General features: G+C 38.8%; 1 protein-coding gene across 1 annotated transcript in view; it reads right to left on the reverse strand.

Annotated features, from left to right (window-relative positions):
• Nucleotides 1–9,192, reverse strand: part of LOC101166104 (zinc finger protein 385A) — a 44,073-nt gene extending 34,881 nt beyond the window's left edge. Inside the window, exon 1 of the mRNA XM_023954741.1 lies at nucleotides 8,739–9,192. Coding sequence (XP_023810509.1) covers nucleotides 8,739–8,748 — 10 coding nt within the window. The 5' untranslated portion in view covers nucleotides 8,749–9,192. The remainder of the gene's footprint in view (nucleotides 1–8,738) is intronic.
• Between the last annotated feature and the right edge of the window lie 3,637 nt (nucleotides 9,193–12,829).

The following is a 12,829-nucleotide window of genomic DNA, read 5'->3' on the forward strand; positions in this document are numbered from 1 at the left end:
TTAGCCAATTTAGATTTAATGATCGTAGAGGTAATGTCAAAGTCAGCGGCGTCCAGGCAGCCTCTCTGTTGTCTCTGCCCACCCTAGTCTTTGTATTCCACAAGGTGGGAAGGAGACAGCAGATTGTGCAGCATGCCGTATACAAAAATGAAATCTGATGAGAAGCAGAAACACTGCAGGGCGTGCCAGAAAAAAGAAAAGAAGAGTAAAAAATGCAACCACCTTTAGTTCAAGACCTGTCAGCTCAACTGGACTGCCTGGGTGCACAATGCCAGCCACATCACATCAGCATCTAAATGGCCTGCTGTGCGCTGATAACTATGAAATGACTGTCTGTGTTGGATTAGCTTCCCCCTAAAATATCTGGCTTACTGCCTCTGCAGCAGAACCAGAACTCTGCGGTGACAGCATGAATGTTACGCTGTGAGCTTCTTTACTTTCCATGTACTCTCCATGGGCTCGTGCAAAAAACAGCCTCATTTGCTGGTAGACGGCATGTTGAAGATCTGTGACTTTTCATTGCCGTGACTTGGAACTGTCCATCGACAGTTTTGATTGAGCTGACAATGGCTTTGCTGCAAGTGTGGCATAAATGCGACGTAGCTGTGCTTGTAACCTTTGGCAGTGCTAACTTTGCCGTGATGCAGGGGGGAGGATGGCTCTGTCTCAGTGTCGCACACTGCTCCTGCGAAGGACTGAGCATGAAATCCAATTTACCGCAGCTAAGCTTACCCTCAAGTCAAAGGCAGCTATTTCAACCCAGGCGGGGGGCAGACGATGGCGCGCACACACAAACCTTTGTAGAGCGAATGAATGATCCTCTGAAAAGAAGTAACTTATAGGTTTGATACTGATTAATGTTGTGTTTCTCTGTGTGAGATCTGGACAGCAAGGAAAGGGTGAAGTGAAGAGGAAAGCCAAGTGCCGGTGAAGGGGAACGCATTTGATTTCACCCTGCACTTTATTTTAATGATGGATGCTTTGCACTCCAGTGGCCACACTTAAATGCCTCCTTACAGAGAACTCTCAGAAGTCCTCTTGTACTGGAAATGCGTGTGGGTGTTTCATGTGCGTCTGTGCAGCACTCTTGAGATTTGCTTGTCTTTTTTTTTTTTTTTTTTTTTTTGCACCCACTTTTTCTGATTTTAAGCAGTTCTAGAAGAGTCACAGCTTTGCAGACGTTTCCTTGTTGCAATTCTAATGATAATAATAGGCATTATTTTCTTTCTTATGTTGTGAAAAATATGTCCTACTGTGCCAGATTTCAACCAACAATTCTATTTGAAATAATGATGACCAAGGCATGAAAGATGGCATCGTGATGGCAGGTTGAAGAGATAAAGTCAGCTGAGCAAATAAAAGAGGTCTGGGTGAGGGGAGGGAGATGAGGTGGAAAGACGGCGGAAGCACTGGGGAAGGGGGAGGGAGCTGCCTGGTTTGAGGTGAGTCCAAGGTGACCGGAGGAAGTATGAAAGGCTGTTAACCTGCAGGTTAATGTACACAGCAAAGGCCATCTGTTTTGGAGGCAGCGTATGTCTATTAAAAACATCCCTGCAACAACATCAGAAGGGAATGCACAGCGGGAGCAGCACACATCTATCTGACCTTTGCTCGTCAGATGTGTGATTATTGACATAATTTGTGCTGTTTGGCAGCTTGAGGGTTGCCTGCATGTAACACCTTGTTTTTGTTATTTAACTTCAACCAAATATGCAGGGGTGTAACTATTTATTTTAACAACAATTTGATTCATATCATGAACAGCAGGTGAAGTTTTCCAGATTCTTGGATTTCTTCTAGATCATCAAGTGTAAATGAAATATGTGTCCAAACAAACAAGTAAACTAGAATGAATGTCAAATCCATTCACATTTTAGTTTCCTAAAGTTCAGCCCACTGTTGTTTTTTCACATCCAAAGAATCCAAAGGGAACATTCTTAGAACATTCTAGCACACTGGATGGTCACATGACTTTACTAAATTCAAAGTGTTTCCACACATTAGACTAGAATGATGGACTGATCAGTTTTTGATGACATCACATGTGTGAAATCTGCGGTGATGCAATTGATTGTTTTTCTGTTATAGTAAAATAAACCTACTGTACATCAATCTAAATGGTATTTTCCAATAACTATATAATTGATTTGTTTCATTATGAAACAGTTTTGTTGGCTGATTCGCCAAACAACTTGCCTCAGACAGATGGATCTAGTTGGATCATAAGTCAATACGTTAATTAAGTCAATTAATTCTTATACCCCTAAAAAATGCTTTAATGTTAGCGTTTAATAGAAAAGCGAAATCGCATAACAACAAAAAACGGTTTAAAAAATCTATCCTGATACCTTAAATTAATTCTAAACTTGATCCATGAAAGATCAGCCTTCGCTCGTTTTTATGCTAAGTCTGAGATATTTCTGGGGCTAAAGAGCAGACCAAATGCTTTTACTTTTAGCTACATGTAAAATTACAACATCACTGTTTGGTTGAACAATTATTTTATTTCAGGTTACGGAAGAAACAAGAACAAAGAATCAAGCGACATTCATCCTCACACATCAGAAAACCTATTCTCTGTAATAAAATTCACATAACTCTTTTTGGAAAAATCCTCATGGTGTTCCCTATTATCAAATAACTTGAATTTTTTGTACAGTAAATCCAACGTTTACTTCAATTTTACATTGAAAAACCTCTCACCCATACATGACCACATGCTTTTTTTACTTTGTGTAAAAAACGGCACCATTTCTTTGAAATACTCTTGTAAACTTTATTAAAAAAATTAAATCTTATAACTTATGTGTCACTATTAAAACATAGTTCTGTCTATTTTTCAATTTTCAGTCTGTCAGATAATAATTAAACTTCTTTGTAATCTTTTGGTAAAAAAATTTCCAATAACATTTTAATAAAATAAAACAAGAAAAATGTGTGGAAGAACGATAAAGCTTTGTTTAATACAGAATAGATGTCTGCATTTTTGTATTTGGAGGTTTCATGAGAAACAAATGATGAATCTGGCTGCTAACAGTCTCATTATACCAATGCGGAAATAATGTTTCACAACTGGAAGCAACAACACGCTTCTGAGAACAAAAGTCAACACAACTTCCAGATGCATTATTCTTTTCTTTTTTCTAATCATTTACACACCTGCTGAGAGAAAGAATAACACGAACCTCCAGAAACCTGAGAGCTTTGAGTACACACAAAGGGTACACAGAAACACGCACACGGGCACAAGAGGGAACACACAACACGCCAATGAATAGGCTATCATCAGTGCCTACACACACTACAGGAAGGTAAAATGAAGACTTTTTCTGTGACACACAGAAAGGTTAAAAACAAAAAGTGACACCGAAAACCTGTGTCTCACTGTCACTTTAAGCTTTAGTGAACTTTTAAAATTTCGATTGAGAATGTAGTTCAGCTATGGTCGACTAACTTTACAATAAAAATCAAGCAATTAAAAAAGCATTTTCACATGTCCTGCAGCCACACAAGCCATTGTTTAGATGATTTCCTTATTGATTTTTGGATAACTAGTTGTTTTAGCTGTAGCCTTAACATTTCATAATAAATTCTTAACAGGATCATCTAGATTAGCGTGAGCTAATATTTAAAACTTGTGAATGCAGAGCCCTGGAATCATCACTGTTAGGAGATTATGACCAGTACAGCCCCCACCTCTCAGCCTGACCAGCTCTCTCACTTTGCTGATTACAGGTGTGCAAACATGGCTCTTGGAGGTCACATAACACATCATCCTTTTATCAAAAAGCGGTGACGGACATTTTTACGCAGACATCACAAAACGTCCCGGAGGCTCTCACTATATACTGTATAACACGAGTGATTGTTTCCTCGCATGTTTTCTTTTTCTCTCTCTACAGATTCACAGGCCTGTCCAGATCGAATATTACTGTAGTACCAGCTCCTTTTATAGTTTAGGAGAGGTTTCATGGTACATTTACTAGTTACATTAATAACCATACACACTATCATGATACAGTTAAAATGATTAACCTCTAGAGATCGGAAGAGGCCACAATATCATTTTCTTGTTTTTCAAAAACACCACGGATTCAAAGTCCGATTTCTGTACGTTGTCGCCAGAATGAACAAAAATAGTGAGAAACTGTAACTATATACTTGGATTTTTGCAGTCAAAAATTGTGACCTTGTTTCTGTTCAAAGTTAGCTGTTAATTACAAGTCATTCTCCAAAATAAAAAAAATTAACTAAATGATTTTTTTCTTATAAAGGCCAAAGAAACGAAAACCAAGATATTGAAGTTTAAGCCAAAAACTGAACTGCTGAGTCAATAAAATAACAGATTGCCCTTCTTTCCTTAAGTTGGTTTTTCTAGATCAGCATAGCTTCTCTTTTTAGTTAAGACCTTTTTTAACCAGTATTTCGTCATTGACCACATCTCAGTTCCACACATGATGATCATGCATATATTTTTGTCAGACCAGGATATCCAACTTTGAGAAATGGTTAAAGCTGTCTGGTATTGATCTCCGATGCACTGCAAACGTCTTTCATAAATATGGCAGCAGTCCTGAAAGGTAAGGCATTTTCTCCACCCATTTATCCAATAATTTCAGCTTCCTTTAACAAAATAATAAAATGTGTATCTTGCTGGGTTGTGATAACTCACAAAAAAGATGTAGTAAACATTTGAACCCTTGTGCTATCTTAGATGACCCCCCAACCTTACACTGACGTGTTCTCCCTACCATGACAAAGGTGGATAAAGGGGGAAAGATTTCATGTAATCCATGGACACCAGTGAAGATCACAAATCATTGAAGAAAAATGGTTCAGAGCACTGTCTAGTGGGTCTACATGACCCAACTCCCAATGTTAAAGTGCCTAGGATAGCACAAGGGTTAAAATGACTCAAAACCTTTTTCCCCTGCACTTTTTTAACACTGGAAATTTGAAATAGGTTTTAAAACACATAATTTTAAAGAGAGCCCCAAATGGTTTACAATATAGTTTTCCAAGAGACAGAAATAGTGAAAAGACTTCTGATCAATGAGATCAAATGATGCATTTTGTAATAAATAAATAAATTAAAAGGTAAAAAAAGGGAATTATTTTTTGCATGCAAACATTGTGCAGTGTTTTTGCAAGTACAGAGCAGGCTGCACAGGTAAGTAAGCGAACACCGTTGCAGGTAAAAATTCTTGCAACACCAAGGCAACGGTTGTGTCTAAATTCATTCACTTTTCCCCAGTCCAAGGAAGCATTTCTATGGCAACCACTCTCTCCAATCAGGAGGGAGTGGCTTCAGGAGAATCAAACGTTTTAAACGATCAACATGAGACCACCAACTTTTATTGAGGTATCTGATTGGTCAGTTTATAGCTTGTCTAACTTGAACTTCAGAAAAACTACCATGAAAAAATGAGGACTATCAAGAAGATGTTAAAAAAAGGTATCAGATCAAGAATGGTTATTCTGACCAATAGAATGTCTGAGTTAACAGCTGTTTATTTCTCTATAGGCGTTTATGGGATTTTGGCTTCTTGGAGACAGCAGGTACTTCCTGTTTGGAACGCCAGGGGGGAGGAGTCACTCAGACCAGCTCTCGTGTACTGTCACGAGTCTGAATCTACAATTCTAAAATCCAGTGCCCTGAAAGTTTCCTAGAAGTCCCTGCAAAACAAATAACTACTTTTCGATTCTCAAGATTGTAGAATACAGACCACAATGCATCGTGTTCAAACAACTTTTTAGTTAAAAACATAATTTAAATGACTTTTTATAAATCATCCAAGTTTCCTTTATCAGAGAACAGTGGATTCAAAAAATAATCTTTGTAAAATATACATATTTGTTGAGTTTTTTCTTTGGCAAATGGGTGATGTCATATTTACCGAAAAATAAGTTAACATGTGTCCAAATTGTGTTAAAATCCAGGGCACTGGATAGTCCCACACTTAAGTCTTTCAGGGATTAGGAAGTAGTGAGGGAATCTGGACACAGCCAATGTGATTCCGACTAACACTTAGGGTGAATTCAGACTGGACACATTTGGTCCACTTAAAGTGAACCAGAGTATAATCCGCAACACATTTTCAGTCTGAATACACCCAAGTGACCCTGGTCTAGGACCAGGAACCACACTCTGACCCACCTTTGGAGGTGGTCTCGGTTTTATTCCAATCGGACTGAGCTTCGATTCGCGCTGAGATTCTTCAGTCTGGATAGAATCCGTACTCAGAGCGTTACAAGGGAACCAAAAGAGCCGCTGTAGTCGACGTAGAAAGTAGGAACGAAGCATCAGATGAGCCGTGGACAAATGTAAAGAGACGATTGCCGTGTTATCGGACAGAAAAAAAAGAGTCCAAGTCTTTATTTACAAGGGTTTACATCCTTTTCTGTGTCTCATTACGCGGGACTGCTTTTTGTTACATGAAAAAAGTTTGACCTTGAGATGAATTATCAAACAAACACTAAAACCTACATTTCCATCAGACAACAACGTTATAGAGCCACAGCAACTTATTGAAAATGTGGTCAGATGAATTCAGTCTCATTAAAACAACTTTTGACAAGACACACATTGCTGCTCACTGTTTTCCTTGCAATCTATATTTCATAGACACTTAGCAGCGTGCCTTCTTAGTCGACTGTTTGTCGGTAACCGCCCAGCAGCATGACTCAGCCAGACCAAAGAAGTGTGTTCAACCTGACGTTGACACAGGCGTTTAAAATTGTTTAGAAAAATGTAGTTGGAATCAGTGAACTATCTCGACAAGGACTGCAAACCACAGGACTTTCATAACTTGTGCTTCTAGTTGCTTTGCCCCGCTATTGTAATTCCTGACCAATGGGTGACGAGATCTTCAGTCATGTGTTTAAGTTGACAGGCTTTGGTCCAGAACAAGACAGTCCGCTTGACAGCAGTTATATACAGACCAAACCCAAGGTTCAGGAATCCATCCGAGGCAACAGATTTTTCCAGTCTGTAATCACCCTTGACTCAATGCCAACAACTTCCTCAATTTAGTTTCCTCTACTGTAGGTTCTTATCTCACCCCTTCAGTGGGGTGTTGTTCATTTAGGAAATCACATCCTTGTATGAAAGACAATTCCTTAAATACTTTTCCACACTCCAATTTATCGTAAACAATTTTAGCTAAAAGAAGCAATCGGAATGATATGAGCAAGGTTGTTGAAACCGCATCACAACATGCAGTACGTTTCTTCTTTTTTTATAACGGCGCTGCAGTAAATCCACTAGAACGTAATAATATCACGCCTCTCGTACATTCAGCATTTTTTTCACAATTTAAACTGAAAGCTTGAAAAGAGTAGCCCACAAAGTAGAAGATGATGTTTCTCAGACGACCTCGTCTTGAGCAGTTAGTCAGTTTGTCTGTGTTTCAGGATTAAGAATTAAACTACATTTAGATTTCATTCTTCTATTCAAGTGACATAAATTTTGCCCTTTCTTATCATTTCTTACAAATACCAATTTTTAAGGTTGTCAGTAATAGTGGAAAAACTGTTTTCAAATTTGTTCTTTTGTTTTTAATAGTTGTGCATACACACATAAAAACAACACAAACCGCTTGCCAAATCAGTGACGCCAACACAAACTCTGCCGGTGTCCGTGAACCATTGCTTGAGCCAACTGTGATGCAAGTGGTGAACTTTTACATAGTGCTGAGTGAGGTCTTTGCCTCAGACTAGAAGAAGCCTTGGCTCACTTTTAAATAAATAAATACTTTAGGGTTTGAAATATTTATCATAGAAAACACAAGAGTCACTAAACTGGGCTCCACTCTGCTTTGCTTCCAGGGATGTTGGAAAGCTTCAGCACGTTTCTCTCTGCTGATAATGGCAACACATTTTATGTCTTTCTTTTGATAAATGACGCACACACAAAAAGAAAAACTGGACAAACTGTCTTTGCCAATGTAGTCTTTGGTTCTGTCTTGGTGTTGAAATCTTTTGAAAGGATCTATTTAAATAAATAGTTTCACGTTGTTGTTTTGCACGTTCTCAGGGTAAAACAACATACATTTTAGAGTTGATGCAACATTAAAACATCAACTTTAAGAAAAAACTATCTCACAAACTGACTCTCAGATTACAAAAAGACTTGAACAGGACTAACAGCAAAGAGGTCAACAAAGACCAGGGTCACTTCAGTTTATTAAATTTACTGCAGACGAATGCAGTAAAAAAAATCCCAATAAAGGATGATGAAAAATATTTTTTTCACAGTGTTGATAAAAATAATGCACCAATTACTAGAAATATAATACCGTCATTGTCACATTCTGCATTAAACATCCTCATCCCAAACTGGTCTTTAATTTGTCTCCAAATCTCAAAGAAAATGTACGTTTTTCAACCATAAAGTCAAAGTAAACCGTCAGTGAAAGATGTAAAGTTTTGACCTTGAGATGAATCAAACAAACACTGAAACATACATTTCCATGAGAAACCAACGTTATGGACTGATTAGAATGTTCTTAGCAGAATTTTCAAAAGCCGTAATACAGAAGTTTAAAGCGTGGTCCAATAAAAAACCCATCGTCATAGTGCAGGCGTTTCAAAGAAAGCAACCTGCAGCATGAGTGAGAGATGTTCCAGCACATACAGCATGCAGACAAAAGTTTGGGTCATGAGAGACCAATCTGACCGTGGATGGCTACAACTGCAAAAAGCAGATCCATCAGAGAGCAAAGAAGGTTCAGCCTTACCCAGGATCATCCTGTATCCTTCCACTTTTCTGCCTGCCGTTATCTTTTGCCGTGGCTCCTTTCTTCTCTGATCAGCTACTGGGTTGACTCAAATTTTGGGCGCCCACCTCTCTGGCACTTAAAACTTAATGTGGAATCGGCCAGCAACATCACAACCCCTCAGTTTGCTCCCAAAGCTGAATGTGTCCTCTTGTTTTCTTTGCCCTCTTCCAAAAGAAGCTTTTTCTTCCTCTGATCTAGAGACACGGCTTCAGCAGCCGCTGGCAGAGGAGAAGCCCAGCAGCTCAGACTGCAAACCCACATGCAGTTAATCTACTGCATTGAAGCCTGTAATTTATTCAGTTTTGTAAATTCACTCCAGCTTGAGAAACCCTAGAGTAATAGAGCTTAGCCTCAGAGGAGGAACCCCTGCACTACAGCATGCCTCTCTCCGTTTCTTTCTCATATTTTGGGGTTGGTATAACCTAAAGGCACCTTGCATTCCTGAGTTGTGATTGGCTACAGGTACAGCCAATCAGAGAAGCTCCAGCAGAGCATTTTCTTGTGGCGTTTGACTCAGGAGGCAGAGTGATAATGCTGCTGTCGCTTTTGCTCTCCCTTTCTCTCTGTCACACTTTCTCGTCTATTTATTTTTGCCCATTTTTCTCCTCACATGTGTCACTGTATTCAGCCTCGTTCCTTCCATCAATAACATGGAAATATGTCTGGATGTACGGACAGCTGCTCTGATAACATCTTTCCCCTCCATGCATGGTTTTTTTGGTGCCTCTTTCAGTCTGTCTGCAGGCTGTTCGCTCTGTGGTACATTTAAAAAAAATGCTGACCAGGTTCACTGCGTTGCCATAACTGACAAGCGTGTGAGGATGACAAAAAAAGAAAGCCGACGTAGAGGTGCAACACGGACTGACAGCATGAGAGACTTGATGAAAGAGTGCACGGAGGGGAGGAGAGATTGAGGTTAATGCGGACTGACTCTTGGATGAAAGTGTTGGGTGAGGAAATGTGGAAGATATGGCGAAACAGCAGGATGAAGGGGAACACTGAAAGCTGTCTGACAGGCGGAAGCAAACACTGCTGAATGAGCTCAAATACTGCTGTGAGTCTATGGCACGCAAACCTGCTCCGACATTTACCTGAATAATGTACCTGGACTACAAGACAGTGCTTTAAACAGACGTTTAAAGGCTTCAGAAAGCCCACCCGACTGACAAATTATGTAACACGCATTTTCTCACAAAGTGACAGATATTTTAAACACAGCGTCATCACATAAAAGAAATACAGGGATTCTGTGTGTCAGTGAGTATCAGCTGCTGTGAATCCAGGATGGGGCTTGTGTGTCTGTGAGATAAGGTTTCCTCATTAGCAGAGCCGGTCTGAATAATGCAGGCAGGTGCATTGTTGTAGCCAATGGGCCAGGTGCTAATGTGGCTGTCTGAGGGTGGAGGTTTAGACGCAGCATGACTTTAATGGATGTCACAGAGGGAAGATGAAACTGGACCTCAGGGATCATGTGACAACCCGACCTGTGTGGGAACACTCAAGGATCCATATGTTAAAGTCTTGTTTTGTTTACTTTCAAGACTGCTGAAAAATATATTGCAAGACTCCTCAAGCACGCTGTAAACGTTGTGTAGCCTTATGGGAGACCGTTTAAAAAGTCTATTGTTAGTATATTTCAGAAAATGTAAAAGATGCTGAGCAGGTCAATCAATACATTTTCTAAAATATAAATATATATATATGTTTGTGTGTGTGTGTGTGTGTGTGTGTGTGTGTGTGTAGGTGTGTGTGTGTGTGTGTGTGTGTGTGTGTGTGTTTTCCTGCATTAGCAGGACAAATGATCAGAATACACGCAACACTGGAAGGACATTTTGAATTAGTAGGACAGGGCCAGTGTCCTCCTAATTCTTAAGAAAATCTAAGACTGTAGAAGGGTTCCTATTGGTCTACTAACCCTATAGAACAAAAAAAAAACAAAAAAATGAAAAAGACCTCTTAGTACATATATACCCGTTTTTGTGTCTCACCTGTGTATGACTCACTACGCCCCTAGAGGCTGCATGTGGTATAGCAGGACTTCATTAATATTCACACATGTGTGAATATTAATGAGTTATGTCCTGGTAATTATTACACTGTCCTTCTTATTCATGTATGGTGACTGTCAGCTGGAATACTGAGAAATGCTCATAATTAGCCTTTCAATTGTTGTTAAAATGACACATAAAGCTTTATATTATTTTTACATAGGTTTCAAGTATTATTAACTATCACACAAAGGAAATTAAATATACAAAGTGGTTTGAAAAAGTATTCAACACATTGCAAATTCTGTCTTGTTTTGCTTGAATAATGAAGCTTTATTTCTATAGCTCTTTACAATGCCTTTAGATGAACCAAAGTGCATCGCAATAGAAGAAAAAACAAAGCTTAAAATTAGGAATGTTAAAAACCAAATAAAAACAGCATACAATTACAAAAAGTAGGCAACAATAAAATATATAAAAGACTAACAATAATGCAATAGAGCAAATTGAAGAAAATAAAAAACACCAACTTCTAATCATTAAAAAAAACTTCTAAAAAAGAATGTTTTTAATTTACATTTTGAACTGTTAAGGTCAGATATCATGCACATTTCTGCAGGAATTTTATTCCATAACTGAGGGCAAGATACAAAGGGGAAAGTACATTCACCCCAGCAATTCTGTTTTGACCTGGACACATTAAGCAGATACTGGTTAAAACTCAAGAATGGCCGTGGACAGTTAGCTCAGTTACGTAAACTGTGCCAAAACCACGAAGAGCTTAACATTAAAAGTGTAAACTAAATTCTAAAAAGAACAGGAAGTCAGTGAAGTGACCTGAGTACTGGAGTGATATGTTCATGTCTGGATGTTCTAGTTATCAGTTGTGCTGATGTATTGTGGACTAACTGGAGGCGGTTCAGTACATGCTGGCTGACACCAAAGTCCAGAGAGTTGCAGTAATTTATGCAGGAGGGGATCATGGTGTGAGTAACTATTTCAAGATTACTGCACCAGGAAGGTTTAGCTTTAGTTAAAAGGGGCAAGTGATAAAATCAACTTTTAAAGACAATGTCAATCTGTTTGTCAAATTTAAAACAACTGTCAAATATAACCCCTATATTTCTAACAGCAGTATAGTCTGCTGTAGAGGTGTCACCAAAAACAATGCTCTCTGTTTTTTCTATCTAACTTCTGTGATCTGCTGTGAAATACAGCCAGACGTTCAAGCTCTGCGCGGCATGCGCTCTCGTGCTCGCCTCGTCAGTGACCTACAATCACAGGAAAGGCAAAAGGATTGGCTATAACTTCAAAGTACTGACGAGAGTAGAAGTGATTGACATGTCAATCAAATTAAGCACCAAAATATGGCACCGTTTGTAGCAGTTTATTTCACACACTTGTGCACAACTGCCATTGTTGCTTATCACTGTAGTCACACCGTTTAAACACAAAGCTATGTCATGCTATGGTATACGCCTTGATGCTCCTTCACACACTCAATGGAAATGCTCACTTGAATAGCCTGGACCATACTAAACTGGCCAAGAGAGGACCAGTCCGGTCCGGATTGATCAGAAGAAATGTCACATTTTGCGATGAGCAGAAGTGTAAGGGCTGGCCCCAAAGAGAGCGGAAGGGTTAGCTAAAAAAAAGCTACCGGGTTACTAAAATATTATCTCAGAATTAGCCCAAAATACCTCAGCATGTTAGCCAAAAAAGCTAACATGTTGCTAAAATAATATCTCAACTCAGAATTAATCCAAAGAACCTAAATATTTCCCAAATTAGCTAAAAAAAAACTTACACGTTGCTAAAATCCTAGCTTAACTCATAATTCGCCCAAAAAAAAAGGAAGACAATAGAAAAGCTAGAATACTCATTGCTAAACTTTTATATTAACTTAGAATTAGCTGAACATTTTGATACCCATATTGCATAGGTTTTAAAAGCGCATAAAGTTTTTAAAGGATTTGAAATAATTACTATTCATTTTCATTGAGGCTAGTAAACTGTGAAAAAAAAGACTACTACAGTAAATTATTAGAAGACAACAGCAAC

This window comes from Oryzias latipes, chromosome 5, assembly GCF_002234675.1.
Source record: "Oryzias latipes chromosome 5, ASM223467v1".
NCBI lineage: Eukaryota > Metazoa > Chordata > Actinopteri > Beloniformes > Adrianichthyidae > Oryzias > Oryzias latipes.